This window comes from Triturus cristatus, chromosome 3_1 (genome assembly GCF_964204655.1).
Source record: "Triturus cristatus chromosome 3_1, aTriCri1.1, whole genome shotgun sequence".
NCBI classification, from domain to species: domain Eukaryota; kingdom Metazoa; phylum Chordata; class Amphibia; order Caudata; family Salamandridae; genus Triturus; species Triturus cristatus.
Genome location: NC_140583.1, coordinates 965325894 through 965341781, shown reverse-complemented (window position 1 = coordinate 965341781; position 15888 = coordinate 965325894). Strand labels below are relative to the sequence as shown.

At 43.7% G+C, this 15888-nt stretch overlaps 1 protein-coding gene across 3 annotated transcripts in view; it reads left to right on the top strand.

Moving 5' to 3' along the window:
- Window positions 1–15888, top strand: part of MBD5 (methyl-CpG binding domain protein 5) — a 375507-nt gene that overhangs the window by 76476 nt on the left and 283143 nt on the right. For all 3 annotated transcript variants that reach the window (XM_085645611.1, XM_085645612.1, XM_085645613.1), the window contains one exon: window positions 1943–2604. In XM_085645611.1, the coding sequence (XP_085501737.1) occupies window positions 2492–2604 (113 nt within the window). In that variant the 5' untranslated portion in view covers window positions 1943–2491. The remainder of the gene's footprint in view (window positions 1–1942; window positions 2605–15888) is intronic.

The following is a 15888-nucleotide window of genomic DNA, read 5'->3' as shown; positions in this document are numbered from 1 at the left end:
TTCATTCACCCCCAATCTCCATTGGTTAACATTGGGTGCCTGACTCCTAATTTGACCTCTGCCCCCGGCCGCCCCTTTGTTGCTGGTGGTGCAGTTTTGGTGCTAACTTGAACCGTGCCTGGTGTTGGCCACAGACCATGAAGACAGGATTTGTGGGATGTGTACTTACTTACCTGCAAAACTGCATTCTTGTTTTTCTCCCATAGGTTAACATTGTTGAACTAAAAAATCGCATTGTGTCCACTTTTTAAAGTGAAAAGTATTTGTACTGAAAAATATACTCGCCTTTTAACGTAAATCTTGGTCCTAACATAAATCTAGAAAGAAGGGTATTTTTCTAAAATTGGTGTGGATATCCTTTTTGAGTTATGTGCCATTTATTAACAACTGTATGTATAACAAATGTCTTACAGTCCTTTGTGTTGGGCCTAAGGCTGCTCACCCAAACTACCACAAATACAACACTTCGGGTTTACATTGAGCCCTGTACACTGACGGGGGAATCTCTCGACTCTTTACCTATATAACCAATTATTGGTGTATCACATAAAGAGCCAGCTTCCTACAGGGGACATTAATCATCTAGATTTTACAATTATTTCCTCCCCAATGGAATGCGGGGCCTAGGTGTTACATTTCTAGTGTATTACGGGGTTCATCCGTGTGGGCAGTGGTACCTCCCAGGGGTTTAGTCTTAGTCTCCCACATTGTGTGTGATTTAAACAGGGAGGAATCCGGTCTTCCCTGTGTGCTGTTTCTAAATTCTTTGTTTCCAGGGAATACCAAGTGAAACGGTCAGCTAAGGTATAAGCCAGAGCAAGCTGAGGTGCTCCCTTTAGACTGGGTTGTACAGGATCCTGATTTATTGCTGTAAATAGCTGGTCCAGTCTTCTGATTGAACCATCCTTTGTGACTTCCCTGTCCCTGACTGGTGTGATGCAAAGCTTCCACTTGAGTCTGAGGCACCTTCCTCCTCTTTTCCTCGGACCCAGTATGCTCTTTAGCTGCTACCACTGCATTAGCATGCAGAGTGTGTGTCCTAGACATTTGCCACGCAGTTACATGGGCGTCCCTACATACAGGCATTCTTGTCTCTACAGTCAGGTTTGCAGAAAGAGGCATTTTGCCCACTTGGTCCTGCATGTTTTGGTGTCTGTTCAAAAGGTTAGAAGTCTGCGGCTAAAAGTCTCTTTCAGAAGAACAAGTTACCTACCTTTGGTAATGCTCTTTCAAGCCACAGATTCCTCACTGACCCTCCCATTCTCTTGTCTGGAAGTGCAGTGTTGAATGCGAATGACAACGTGGAGGATGCCACATTTTATAAGCCGCACACAGAACACCCGTAACAGCATCGGTGTGCAGCCACACAGTGCCACCTTTCAGTGCGTAGAGGTACTAGGCAAAAGGTTTCCGGACCCAGTCTGACGCCAGGGGACTATTCAAAAGGTGAGGAATCTGCAGCTAGATAGTCTCTACCAGAAAGCGCATTACCGAAGGTATAGCTTCTTTTTGCTTAATTAAGTACCATTTGAGTATTTTATGCAATATAGTTAGGATTCATGGGTAGTGCATTGACATTGTAATTTATATTTCTCCTATTTTGTCTTTTGATAAGACAGCCAAGAAATTGTTCTGGTGAACATTCTGCAGATTTACTCAAGCCGTAGTGTCAGTTTTAGATCAGTTTGCAGCCGAGTCACCCGACTGTTATGTTTGTTTCAGTTTTCAGCAGAACATCCTCCTATAGACAAACTAAAAACTACTGTAATTTGGCGATAGTTAAAAGGCTTTCACTATAATCAAAAACCCCTTGACTAAATCTTTCCCACTTTGTACCAGTTATGTTGTGTGAGAAATGTTTACAGGATGAAGATAATTCTTAGATGATAGAACTATAATTTTGCAAAAGTTCTTAACCATTAATGTTTTGATTTGATTTTAGATTGTGCAGTTGGCACTTGAAAATCATGAGAAGACCACAGGAAAAGGCCAGTGGGATACTTGTCATGGATTGGAAGATAAAAAGAAAGTTAAAATAATGTGGCGTAAAATACAAAGGGCGTACAGCCTGGAGTTGTTAACATTATAAGCTGAGAAAATGAAGGTCTTCACAAAGGATACATTCGTATTTAGCAGTCTTCAAATTGGTGACTTGATTTTAATGTAGAAACATCTTTACCTCCTAGCACAAAGGAAGGTATTATGTGTTTTTTAAGGGGCCAGCATTGGTTGTACCCCTGCTTTACCTTAAGGAAATGGTAAAACGGATTACCTGCTACAGTAAATGTGGATGATCATGAGCAGCTGGCTTGCCACAAAATCATGGCATATTTCAAGGACCTAATTTGGATTTGAGCTAAAGCCTCCCAATGTACTCCAAACAGTCTAAGATTGGCTGTACTCTGTGGTCCACTTGATGGCCATGATGGCAGCTAGAATAAAGATATCATATTGTTGGTATCTTTGAATAGTCACAAGCAGTCACAGAAAAATGAACGAAGGAAAAGAGTGTGATGGAGGAGGTACAGATGGAAGGCTACCAGCAGTGCAGGTTCCAGTTGGTTGGCAACGTCGGGTGGATCACAATGGAGTACTTTATATTAGGTAAGCATTATAAGATACGTGTGATGTGTATATGCATGTTTGGCCAAGTTGTACAGGGAACTGCTGTGCTCCTGCTATGTGATAAACTGTACATATAAAAAGTACTATCAGGAAACTCTTTAAGACAACTTCTTAGACAAGTTGTGTCTATTTACGTGTGACCTCAAATGTGAAGTTACATTTTTTTTTTTATAAACAATCATTTAAAGTGCATATTGGCTCATAAAATAAGTCAAAAATATTGCAAGAGAAACTTTAAAAGAAAAGGAGACTAGACAAACAATGTACAAAAGAGGAGTCTGTCGAACATGGTTCGCCAATTTCTGCTCTGAAAACAGATATGTGGTAATTCTTCACATGTAAATGATATGTACTTTGTCCAGGGGTGTTGGATTGCACTGTAAGAAACAAAGTTGCAATGAGCATTATGGTCACCTTCGGGGTGAATTTGAACTTCCATACTAGCTATTAAGATCAGAATTGTGTAGAAAACATTCCGGATACTATTGATATACAGCCAATAACATTGGAATCTGTTAATTAGCAGATGGTGGTTGGAAAACTTTCAGTTCATGGTTCACTTTCATTAGATTGGAGACATTTACAAAGAGGAAGTGGTTAAAAATTAGTGCTTGACTCCACCAAAATGCAATTTCCTTAATAAAAAAAAGAAAATAGGTGCAGCTGCAAACTACAATGGGAACAGGATATGTGGAAAAAAATACTTGATGCATGCTAGGAGCACGTCTGGAGAAGCATACCTTAATGATCCTGAAGCCTGCATTATAGAGAGTTGGAATACATATTCATGATGCTTTAATATCTTACTCTGAAAAGATTGAAACTGATCTGCTGACTACCATGGGGTGTGCGAGGATGTGAGTTCAGTGATTTACATATGGTTAAAATGTGACCTGATTCAAGAATATTAGAAATAAACTCTTAACTTCATTAATCAGGTTATCTGCTCACAGAAGGTCGGAGAAGCGTTGAGGGTACAGAAGATCCCACTATATTGCACGTTAAGGTCATCCAAAAGGCTGATAGCTGCTCATTAGAAAGGAAAGGAACTCCCACCCCCACAGCAGCACAGTGGAGATATTTATTTTGGCCCTTGCAAAACTCAACATTCAACACACAAACAAGACTTTTGATAAACGTTTGAACCCATTGATTGACTGCTAGCCCCAACTAAGAGACTTCCTGCCAAGAATTGCAACTGTTTAGTATGAACAATATTTACAGGCATTCTTGTTCCTCAACGAAACACAGCCAAAGGTGACAGAGAGGCCCCAGCTGATTAGAACCGTGGGGTAGAGGGTGGTAAGAGAGCCCAGAGGGTGGGGGTTGGGGGAGTTTAAGAGTTTTGATCTGTGGGAAACTTCCCTGTCGATCTAGTGGAATTTTGTGGGAAACTGGCACTGTAAGGCCAAATAATACTTGTTCAGAGGTCAAGTCACGACTATATGGTATTGGCTCAGTTGCTACTACATTAATGACAGTTGGGCCTTGTACTTTGTTTGAAAACAATGTTTTACACTTTAAAACAGTACATTTGTATCTCAAGAACCTTTACCATGGTAGGTTTGTTACATTTCCCAGGGTTTTATGTTATGAAAGTGCTGCTACAACATCATTGGAAAAGGGTATAACAAATATCATGTTATTTCTTTCTCTGTCACTAGAAAGATCACATTATTGGGCACACAGTTTTAAATGTGTTGACTTATTTAGCATGTAAGGCATTTTGCTTTCTTCAGAACTGTAGTTTAGAGATTATAGATGCATATTTATGTCAGTCTTGATATAGCATGGATATTTTAGTTCCCTACATTTGTATATCAGCATTGTGTCAGTGGTTTAGATATGGTATATAAATTAGAATTATTTCTTATGCATTATTCCCTGCGTAAGTAGGGTTCTCAGTCTTCCTAAGTCCCATTTCTTGATATGGGTTCTTTAGTAGCCAGAACAGATTCCTCAATATTTGAGTCCTTTCAATCGATGCTTTTTTCACCCCTTCCATTCTACCTAAAGCTGGGCACAGAAGCTACAGCAATTCACTATATTAAAAACACAGATGACTATAAAGATGCTCAACTTTAACCTTTCTAAACACTTAATCTCAGATTTTAAAATGATTCTTAACAAAGTGAAAGTTTGACTCCGTCTCTGGAGGTCATTCCCTTTTCAAATTCAGATTGAATTGGTGTGTTTAATGGCAGAATATTATTTGCAGACAAATGCTTTAATAGAATAATTAATATTACCAGTCTTTGTTTCATTTACATTTAATTTGTGTCGAACAGGGTAGAGATTAAAGTTCACACACTTGATTTCGTGTTTTTTTTTTTTAAAGAAAAGTGAAAATGTTTTAATGAGACTTAAAATCTTCTTGAAAGAACTTTGCACTCCACAAACCGCTAGTGGAACATGAGAATAACCATGTGACAAACCTAAAACTTGTATATACAGATAGGCATGGAAATAATGTGTGCTTATGATTATTATAAAGAATGTGAAAGACTACTTACCAGAAAGATCCATTAGGCTTGATGAACGTACCAAAAAGATCCGTTAGGCTTGATGAACTCATTGGTATGGGTACTGATCACCTCTCTCATTAGAGAAATCCCCTCCCCTGTCCCCTAAGCTGTAAATGCAAATATTTTCCTGATTTATGTATAAATAGGACGTAGCAATACATCAGTAATACCACCTCATTTCAAAACAAATAGATGATACTGTAGTGATGCCCTTAATAATGTCAATGTTAAGGTCATACGTAATGGCAGAAGTAATCTCGTCACTATAATTTGTGACATTGTCTGACTTGTAGGCATTTTCCTAAAGAATGCATCTATGCCACCTCCCCTTGGGCAGTGTACAGGCCGGGTCAAGTGGCTCAGTGGACTAATGCATCCACTGCAGGGGCCTGTGCTCGACCTCATGGTCACAGGTTCAAATCCCGGCGGGTCCACTCAGCCTTTCATCCATCTGAGGTCGATAAAATGAGTACCATTGAGTTGGGTAACAATAAACATCTGTTATTCAGCGCTAGGACACCTATGGGTAATCGCGCACTTTACAAATACACCTGTTATGTCATGTTACGTTATGTAGAGACCATGCACCAAGGTTGGGATAATCCCAACTGTGTTTTAAAGGGGTGCCCTAGGGTTGGCACTCAGCGGGCTCAGGCTCCTAATGTTTAAATGATGTGTACACTTGGATCTGCCTGTTTAAGCTGACTGACCCAGATATGGAGCACTGGATGTATTGTTATTTCATACTTCAGTTTACGTCCTCCAATTGCTTGCTATCTCAGAAAGCCTCCCTCAGTACTCCTAAAATCGTGCATGAAAAATTGACGTTCACTTCCTTCTGCTTGATTCCTCCCCTTTCTTCAGAGTGACCCTCTTCTTACCTTTTCGTTCTCTGCATGCCTTTTATTTACGAGTATAGTCTCCTCTCAGTCTCATGGCTGTCTGCCTTAGTCTCGCCTATTGTAATTCTGCAATTGGCTGACACCTCCGTTTCGGTATCATAACCTCTTCTTCTTTAAAACCTTATCCCTGCAACATAACACTATCTTATCTCTGCCAGCCTATCTATTTCATCAACCATTCATCTGAAACCACTTGGCACTCACTAATGATCACAAATAAGTCGGAATAATATAATCTATCACAAAGTAACTGGAGTACATACATGTCATGTTTGTTGAGCGCACGACTGATCACAATAATTAACAATAATCACTGGAATGTCCCCTAACTTTGGGTTCCAGAGTAGCATTCTACTCGCCGTTCAGCGCCTCGTCAAGCGTTAAGCCCCGTTAAGCGCTATAGAAATGCGATTAAAATTACAATTTATAATGTCTCATTTTACAAGCATTTCCATCTCCTTTTCCTTCTGTGCTAACCAAATTGTCTTGGTATCCATGTTCTTGTATTTCAGCACTTAGGAGTGGTTTATTAATGATATGTACTGCTGTATGAATAAATTAATTGAGGTAGTTTAGCAAAAATAACATATTTTACCAAAAACACTTGCACCTCTTTTCCCATCTTCCATGGTCTGCAACAAAAAAAATCCATTATGTTTAAAAAGGCCATTTTGGCTGGCATTTGCAGTTCCGGACTCAGTGAATCTTGGATCCCCTTTCTGGCATTTAAAGACCTTTAGCAGCAGTCAGTGTCATTCATGGCCACAGGTTAGGAAGAATATCTTGTACAGTTTTACAAACCACTCAGAATGAAAACTCTTTAAGAAGAATCTCTGAAAGTTATCAGTTTCCTATTGCATACTATGTCAATGCCAAAAACATGTAGAGTTATGCTATAGTGTTCTGCGCCTAGACTTCATAAACCAAAAACTTTTTCCATATTTAAAAATAATTCTATTTTACTTTTCAAATTAGGAGGTGCTGCACATGTACAACGTCACTAGCCAGTTCAGAGAATTTTTTCAGGTACATTGCCAAGATCACTTTTGGAAAATTAACATTTGATCTTAATTCATTACTTGGATTAATTCCCTGAATCTTCATTTTAAATGTAAATGCATATCTGCAAAATCGCCAATCCCGTTCCCTGCAATAGACATTAAGCATCGGGAAGGCAAAAATATGAAGTAAACTAACTGAACTTAAAATGCATACCTTGCCATCTCTGATACAACAGTGGTTTTGAATGTACCTAAACTGCCCACAGAATTAGTAACTTTCAGCGGTTCCCTTGCACAAACTCAAAGCTAGAGGTTTATCTGATTACACTACCGAGACTGCATGGAAGAGAACCGGATACAGGAATCATGAACATGTACTGATTTGGAAAAAGGAAAAAGACACTGCTGACCACCAAATACGTCTGACATTCTTCACAGCAGACAATAAATGGATGTATCAATGGGGGAGGAATTGTACTACCAGCAAGTCAGTACCTGTTTTCCTATTGTATTTTGGTGGATAGAGTGCATAGTGGGATTTATTCAAAAGTAGAAGAGTGTTTGCCACCAGATTGGCGCAGTCAGTGCTTGTATACTTGGACACCTCTCTGTGGGTCTGGTTGTCTTAAGCAGAAATGGTAAGTATTTGCTGACTTGCTGGCATTGTGCTGCCTCCCTTCTTTGATTTTTAGACTCCTACAAGCAGCATTTCAAGTACCCCTAACAGTGGTGGCTAATAAACTTTGACAGTACTGGGCATAATTTGTACCCTGAATTCCAGTAAGCGAACAAAGCAAATGAGCCAGACTTCTTGTAGGTGGGTTTGGGGGGGGATAGGGGTGGTCTCCATCACGTTTATGGTGGACCAACTCTGAAAACAATTTTTTTTGCCACTTTCCAAGAATTACCTTCAGTTTGGCAGGGCCATCATTTAGCCATGAGTGCCCCCCTCTTATGCTAAGAATTGTGTACAATGCCAGTGCCAGATGCTTGCCATGGACACCCCCACACCCACAGTGCACCATGGGTGCTTCCATATGTCAGTTCTGGTAGGCCAAGACCGGAATTCTGCCATTGCTACCCCCATACCTGGGTGCCTTCTCTGATGCCAAGTGTTGCTTACAATGTTTCAGCACTAGCATTTTCCCACAGATGCCATCTTCAGTTTTGCCATGGGTAACACACCCATCAGTATGACACGGAAACAATCCCTTATTAGACAAGATTTACCTCTTGTTCACCAGGGCCACCAGCCCACACCCGTTCAGCACTCTTGACAGAAGCTATTAATAGGCTAGGGATTTTTTAAATTTTTTATGAGAAGGCAGCCCAAGCAATAATTTCAGTTTCTATTGGATCAAACTTCTAGCATGCCTGTGTTGAACATTTACTGAACCGCTATGAGAGAATCTATGTCCGGTTGCTTATAGAAGCTGCGTATCGGAATCTAGTGGTATAGTAGCTTCCATTGGAGTTTCATGTAACCTCTAGAGTCTGTCTTTTCCCACAGGATTAATGCAGCAATGTCCAAAACACCATTATCTCTCTCAGCTCTCCTCGGTCTGGTCAACTGGATGTTTCACTGGTAGGTAGAAGGAGATGAAGCACAGACACACACACTGCACAGTAACACATGTATACTGCACACTCCAGAAACACTGGCATTACCATTTAAAATACATAGATAAGTGCATACAACAAAAACTTGCAACCAGAAGCACATGCCTTGCGTCCACATTCCTCACTGCACATACGCACCCACAGAAACAAAATATAAACACACTACATGCATATATGATACACACAGCATATATTTATACCACACACACATTGCAGAACTCACTTCACTGAGAAACTGAAGAATGGATAGTACATTTGTAAAGCACTATAGCAACCTTGTAGGGCACAGATGTAGTGCACTCTCAAGCAAACTTAAATAATATTCTTCATCCCGATGCTGCTCTGTAAACCACAAAACTGCATATATAATGTAAACATCCATAGTGGTTACACATAAACAGTGCGCACATCCAATGCAGACGCAAATCTACACAATATAGACAAACCTATACTTAGTGTTTCTGGCGTTCAATTAAACCCAATTATAACCGATAAAACACCACCAAATGGAATATTTGCTTCTCAGTAAAAATTGGAAAACATAGGTTTTTGCTGCACTTATTACTGCTTTAGTGCCCTGTTGTGTCAAATCAATAGTGCACCCACTACCTCTAAGCACCTCTGCTCCCCCCTTTAGGAGCATTACGCTTCTCATATGGCTTTAGCTGGCTACAATGTTGCTGTTTAGCGATGAGCAGGTCCGGGGTTGAACTCTGAATAGGGTCTCAGTTGAGTAGATGGCGCCACCATGATGTAATTCTCCTTCATTGAGAGCAGGATGGAGCTTTGCTTACTGAAAGGTTAATTATCAGGATTGTGAAAACAAAAATCAATGTAATGCACAATGTCCTACCCTATATGGATGCACATCATTGTGGTCTGAAAAGCACACTTGTAAGCTCAACATCCTTTCTGATGAAATGGTCAGGAGGCATATCATGAGCAAATTCGGTGCCCATGCACAATCCAAAAAGGGGTCAAAGAGCTGGTTTTACTGAAACTATGCAGCCTACTTCGTATACATTAACTCAGAAAATCTTTTAGTGTATGAGCTGTAATTAGTGAAAGTTAGACAGACACAAAGACAGCCAACACTCCGTTTCCTAGTGCATAGTCTGACAGTTACATTTTAGCACAAACAGGTGCATGGACCCATTTTTCGCCTGTGCACAGAGAAATGAGTTCATGCCTCAGCAACACCAAGTTCAGCATCCATTCATACTCCCCTCATGTTAAAATCAAACTTGGAAATTATGGTATGGAAATAAGGCCTGGCGTGGTACTGTTTTTCATTAACAGCACTGCACATCCATAAAAATCTTCAATCAACCAATCATTGTCATTTGTGTAAGGTGTGTTATTTGTCCACTGTTAATATTTTATTTGTTGTTATCAAATCTTAATGAGGGTCCAATAATAGTGCTATCCATGTATAACATTCACATGGGATGAGACTGGACCGCTGGAATGAGAAGTTAACCCCTTCACTGCTAGGCCTCCCCCGGTGCTAAGCCTTTTTGTGGCTGTATGGGGTATTACGCTTTTCGGCCCTTCTATCTTTTTGTCCACATAAGTTATCCACATCAAATTTGCGTCCTTTTTTTCCAGCACCCTGAGGATTCTAAAGGTATATAGGGTATGTGGATTCCCCTGGAGGGAACCCAGAAATTAACCAAAATACAGCAATTTTCTTTTAATGGGAAAAAGGTGCTGCAGAAGAAAGTTTTCCCTTTCAAATGGCATCAATAAAGGGTTTGTGGTGCTGAAATCACCATCTTCTCAGCTTTCAGGGACCGGCAGACTTTTGTCAGAAAACCAAAACTGTCTACCCAGTTTTGGCATTTTACTGGAACATAGCCTATTTTTGCTATTTTTGTGTGCTTTTAACCTCCTTACGGTTAGTGGTAGCAATGGGTGTGAAAGCAATAATGGATCCAGGAAACCTATACATTTCTGTAAAAAGACAAAATTGTGAATTCAGCTAAGGGCCATTTGTTTAGATCCTTAAAGGTTTTCTTTTATAGAAACTAACAGTTGAAAATAAAAATATTGAAATTGAGATGAAAAAAAACCAGCCATTTGTGCCAACGTTTTCACTTGTAACTTCTTCTAAGTAGGACAGATTTTTTAAAACAATATACATTTACATCCGCTGAACCCTACTGGTTGTGGGGATATATAGGTCTTGTAGGTTCACCAAGAACCTGGGGAACCCAGAGCCAATAATTGAACTGCGTCTTGAAATGGTTTTTCATTGTGTACCGGGTATATAGCAATTAATTTGGTAAAATATAAAGAGTGAAAAGTAGTTACTTAGGAAACTTATATATTTCTGAAATGGGAACAAAATATAGAGTTTAGAAGCAGTAGTTATTCACACATCTCCAAAATTGTGGGTACCCATACAAACATGTGAAATAGAGGCCATTTTTCAAAATTACTACTTTTTTTTTTTTTTTTTTAACAAATTCTTACATTTGGAAGGCAGAAATGCAAAGAAAGTCAATTGGTAATAACACTTGTTCTACTATTCTGTGTTCCCCTAAGTCTCCTGATAGAAATACTATCTCACTTGTGTGGTTAGGCCTTGTGCCTATGACTAGAAACGGCCCAACACCCAACGTGGACACATCACATTTTCCAGTGAAAACTGACCCTTTTTTTGCAGTGTACCTGGCTGTGGATTTTGAACCCAAGTTCAGCTGGCACCCAGCATTCCCCAAAGTCCTCACGGCAGGGAAGGGCCCAAAACATATTGTGGAGACATCAAAATTACCTAGCAAAAAACGACCTGGTTTTGCTAGTGCAGGCAGGGAGGTCACCTGGGTTATTGGTCCCGGTCTCGGCGGCCATCTAGGGAAACCTACCAAACCAAGAAATTTCCAAAAACTAGACACCCGGGGGAGTCCAGGGAGGTATGGCTTGTGTGGATCCCCCAATGTTTTCCTACCAAGAATCCCCTGTAAACCTCAAATTTAGCAGCAATATCACACTTTTCGCACGTTTGTGTGGAAATGTTGTGGGATCACCCGGCTGACACAAATTTCCCACCACCCAACATTCCCCTAGGTCTCCCGATAAAATGGTACCTCCCTTGTGTGGGTGGGCCAAGGGCCTCCGACTGGTAAGGGCCAAAACCATAGGGATTGAGGGGATAGCACAGCAAACTCTAAGCGCTATATTTTTTTTTTAAATACGTTTAGGCGATTCTGCATTGGACACCCACACAAGTGAGGTATCATTTTCTTAGTGCTTTCTGTCACAGGCTGTAACTTCGTAGCACTAAAAATACACATCAGTATTCTCCACTGCACCAATCAAGACTAAATTCTGTGGTTCTCTGGTTACACACAGACCTCTGCAGTGCATTAACTAATAGAGGTTTCATAATGTACTACAGTGCATTACCGACTGAGCAATACTTTTTTAAATTTATTTTTCATTTACATAGCCCATTATTTTATATGTCGATACCTGATGGTGAAAGACCTAAAATACTTATTTTAGGCTTATTTATGAGAGGCTTGCATCGCCAGAGCATCACTTTTATTGATGCTCCGGTGGCGCTAGCGTCTCAACCATACCTATGAGGCAGTGCAAAGTCACTCTGCATGGCCTCATAGATACGGAGTAAGACATAGCAGCGCAGGTCACTGCGTTGTCTTACTCTGCGTCAAGGCGGTGTTCTATGGGCTTTGCGTGGGTTTACCACACAAAGCCCATGGATTTTGATGCTGCCCCATATTTACAAAATCACGTAAACCTGGGGTAGCTCCAAAAACAGACACCTCTCCAGTGGATCTGTAACAAGGAGAAATGTTTTCATTTCTCCTCGTTTTTTCCCCTTTCCATGTGTGCTGTATTCTGTAGCTCACATAGAAAGGGAAAAACGCCCCTCAGGATTGTTTTGGGGAAGGAAGGTGCCCCTTCCCGTACAAAAAAATCTTGCCTATGTTGGTGCTAGGCAGCAAATTGTGCGCCAACACAAGGGAAATGGACTGGAATGCACCGTATTTCGTAAATGCGATGCATTCCGGCCCTTTCACATTGGCATAGGGCAGCGCCGCAAGAAGACTTGTGGCGCTGCCCTATGTCAATTCCTCATAAATGAGGCCCTTTGTTTTTAGCTACACCTTTGGCTACACCCCTACGTTCAATGACCTTTGGTTTGCTAAACACTGTTTAATATAATTTCCCCACCATAAAAATTATTTGCCGTGGTAATTGGGGACTGTTAGAAATGGGGCTCTCTAGTTCGCAGTGGTTTGCACCTTTGTCCAAGTAGGGACCCTTCCTTCTAGTCATGGTAAGAGGGATACACTACTGAAATAACCCCTGCTCACCCCCTTGGTAACTTGGCATGAGCAGTCAGGCTTATTTCAGAGGCAACAGTAATACAGTGAAAACTCTACAAAAGGACACCACTCCAGTTTAGAAAAATATCCAATACTTTATATATTAAAAAAAAGACCGAAACGATAAAAATTCAACATACAGTACTTAAAAATATGCACTTTGCAAAAATAACCTTAAAATGCAGTTCCTTGAAGTCGGTAGTTGTTGCGGTGCTGACAGTTCACGGTGCAGGTGACAGTGCTGGTTGCAGGGAGCTGGCGACGGTCGGTCCGGACTGCGGTGTGGGACGGGGCGGTGCTTCGCAAGACTGAAGGACAGTGCCCCCAAGCCACGGTGTGGTTACGGGTGTCGAAGTCAGCAACAACATCAGTGAGACCAGGGCAGCGAAGTAAAGCGAGGCAGTGCAGATAAGAGGCAGTGCGGGTAAGAGACGACACAAAAAGAAGTCGAAGAAGCGTTTTCGCTCTCCGACATCCCCCCGTCGGTCCCCGGATGCGGACGAGGGGGGCAGGGGTTCTGCCCCTGCGGCTCCTTCGGAGCCCGGGAGTCCCGCGGCCTACCCACCTTACCCGGGTCCGTCGGCGACTCCCGCACAGGTGCAAGAATTTCTTGCTACCATGGACCGTCTGTTTAGGCCTCGGGCTCACGCCGGCGCGCCCTCGGGCCCCGCGGTCCCGTGTCAGGATCCTGTTGGGCCGCCGGAAGCTCTGGCCCCGGGGCCGCAGGATCCTGCACCGCTGGTTCCGGCCACAGTCCCACAAGGTCCCGGCGCCGCAGGGGATGCCATTAGTTCCGCCCCTGCCCAGGTTCTCGGACACTTTTGTCCCGACCTGGGATCCGCATTGGGACACGGCGCTGGTTCGGCCCCGTCCGGCACCGTTCCCGGCGCCGTTTGTCCCTTCCCCGGTCCCTGCCCTGCCGCCGCAGTTTGTCCCACATACGGCGGAGGTGGAGGACGACTGGGAGAGGACTGAGGACCCTCTTGCTCGTCAGTGTGATTCCAAGCAGGACTGGGCGGACGAGTTAGAGGAGGCCAGCGGCCTTGATCTCTCCTCTGACCCGGGGTTTGCCTCTCCTCCGCCTACCATGGAGGAGGGCGCTTCGTACACGATGGTGCTCCGTCGGGCCGCTGAGGTCCTCCACCTTGATCTCCCTACGGTGGCCCTAAAGACTAATCTCCTCACGGATGTGCTCCAGACGGCGTCCACTTCATCGGAGCCCCTGTTGCCATTCCCGGTGGATAAGAATGTCGCCAACGTCATCGCCCGGCGCCGGGTGACCCTGCCTTTCTGACCACTCATCCTACGCCCGAGAGCCTAGTCATCCAAGCTTCGACGTCACAGAGTGCCTTTCCCACAGCTCCGCCGGATAAGGATTCTAAGAAGCTGGAGAAGTTCGGCAAGCGGTTGTTCTCTTCGGCCAGGTTAGGGCTGCGGTTGGTGAACACCGCCTGCCTCTTGGGCCACTATTCCCACACGGTGTGGGATGCCGTTGCACAGGTGTTGCCTCAGTGTCCTGAAGAGGCCCAAGCTGTGCTGTCTCAAGCTGTTGCTATCCTTGTTAAGGATGCGGCTAAGTTCGCCATTCGGTGTGGTTTGGACACCGCGGACTCCCTAGGTAGAGCACTTTCTATGACTGTGGTGCTTCGTCGCCACGCCTGGTTGAGATCTGCAGGGTTCTCGCCAGATGTACAAAGCTCACTCATGGACATACCCTTTGATGGTACCCGCCTGTTTGGCGATAAGGCAGACAGTGCGCTAGAGCGTTTTAAGGACTCGCAGGCTACGGCCAAGTCCTTAGGTCTTTCCACGAAAAGCCCAGCCACTCCTGGTTTTCGTTCCTTTCGTGGCCACGGCAGGGGCGCCCAGGCATGTTCCTTCAGCAAGCCTGTGCAGAACCAGCCTCAGCACGGACACAGGGGTGGGGAATCGGCGTGGGGGTCAGTCCACCTCCGCCCCCGCTACTTCTACCTCCAAACCTTCCTAATCCGAGCTTTGTGAAGCACCTCACGCCAGTGGGTGGCAGGATCCACAATCATCTCCCCCACTGGCATGCTGTCACATCGGACAAGTGGGTGCTGCAGATCATCCGCAAGGATTACTCCCTTCCCTTTCAGTCCACCCCTCCAGCCATGCCACCTCAGTACCACCACATGTCGGGGGGAACGCTTGGCGACTCTCCAGCAGGATGTTACGACCCTCTTGGCCAAGGGGGCCATCGAGTGCGTTCCTGGGCCGGAAGTAGGGAGTGGTTGTTATTCCCACTACTTTCTGGTCCCCAAGAAGAATAAAGGGGGTCTGCGTCCCATCTTTGACCTCCGTAACGTCAACTGGTTCCTCCGGAAGGAGAAGTTCAAAATGCTGACTCTGGCTCAGGCTCAGGTCTTGGCTGCCCTCGACCCTGGAGACTGGATGGTAGCGTTGGACTGGCAGGATGCATATTTTCACATCCCCGTCCTGCCGGCACACCGGCGTTACCTGCGGTTCACAGTAGGCCATGAACATTTTAGTGTGCTGTGCTCCCCTTCGGCATTACCAGCACCCCTCGGGTGTTCACAAAAGTGATGGCGGTGGTTGCGCTCTTCTGCGCAGGTCAGGGGTGTCAGTCTTCCCCTACCTCGACGACTGGTTGTTGAAGGCGGGCTCGCCCCAGGCAGTCGTCTCCCACCTTCAGACTACGGCTGACCTCCAGCAATTGCTGGGGTTCTCCATCAATGTGCCAAAGTCGCACCTGAGTCCCTCTCAGAAGCTCCTCTTCATCGGAGCGGTTCTGGAGTCTATGCGGTTTCTGGTTTATCCTCCTGAGCAGCAAGTCCGGGATATTCAGGCTATGATTCCGATCTTTTAGCCTCTGTCCCAG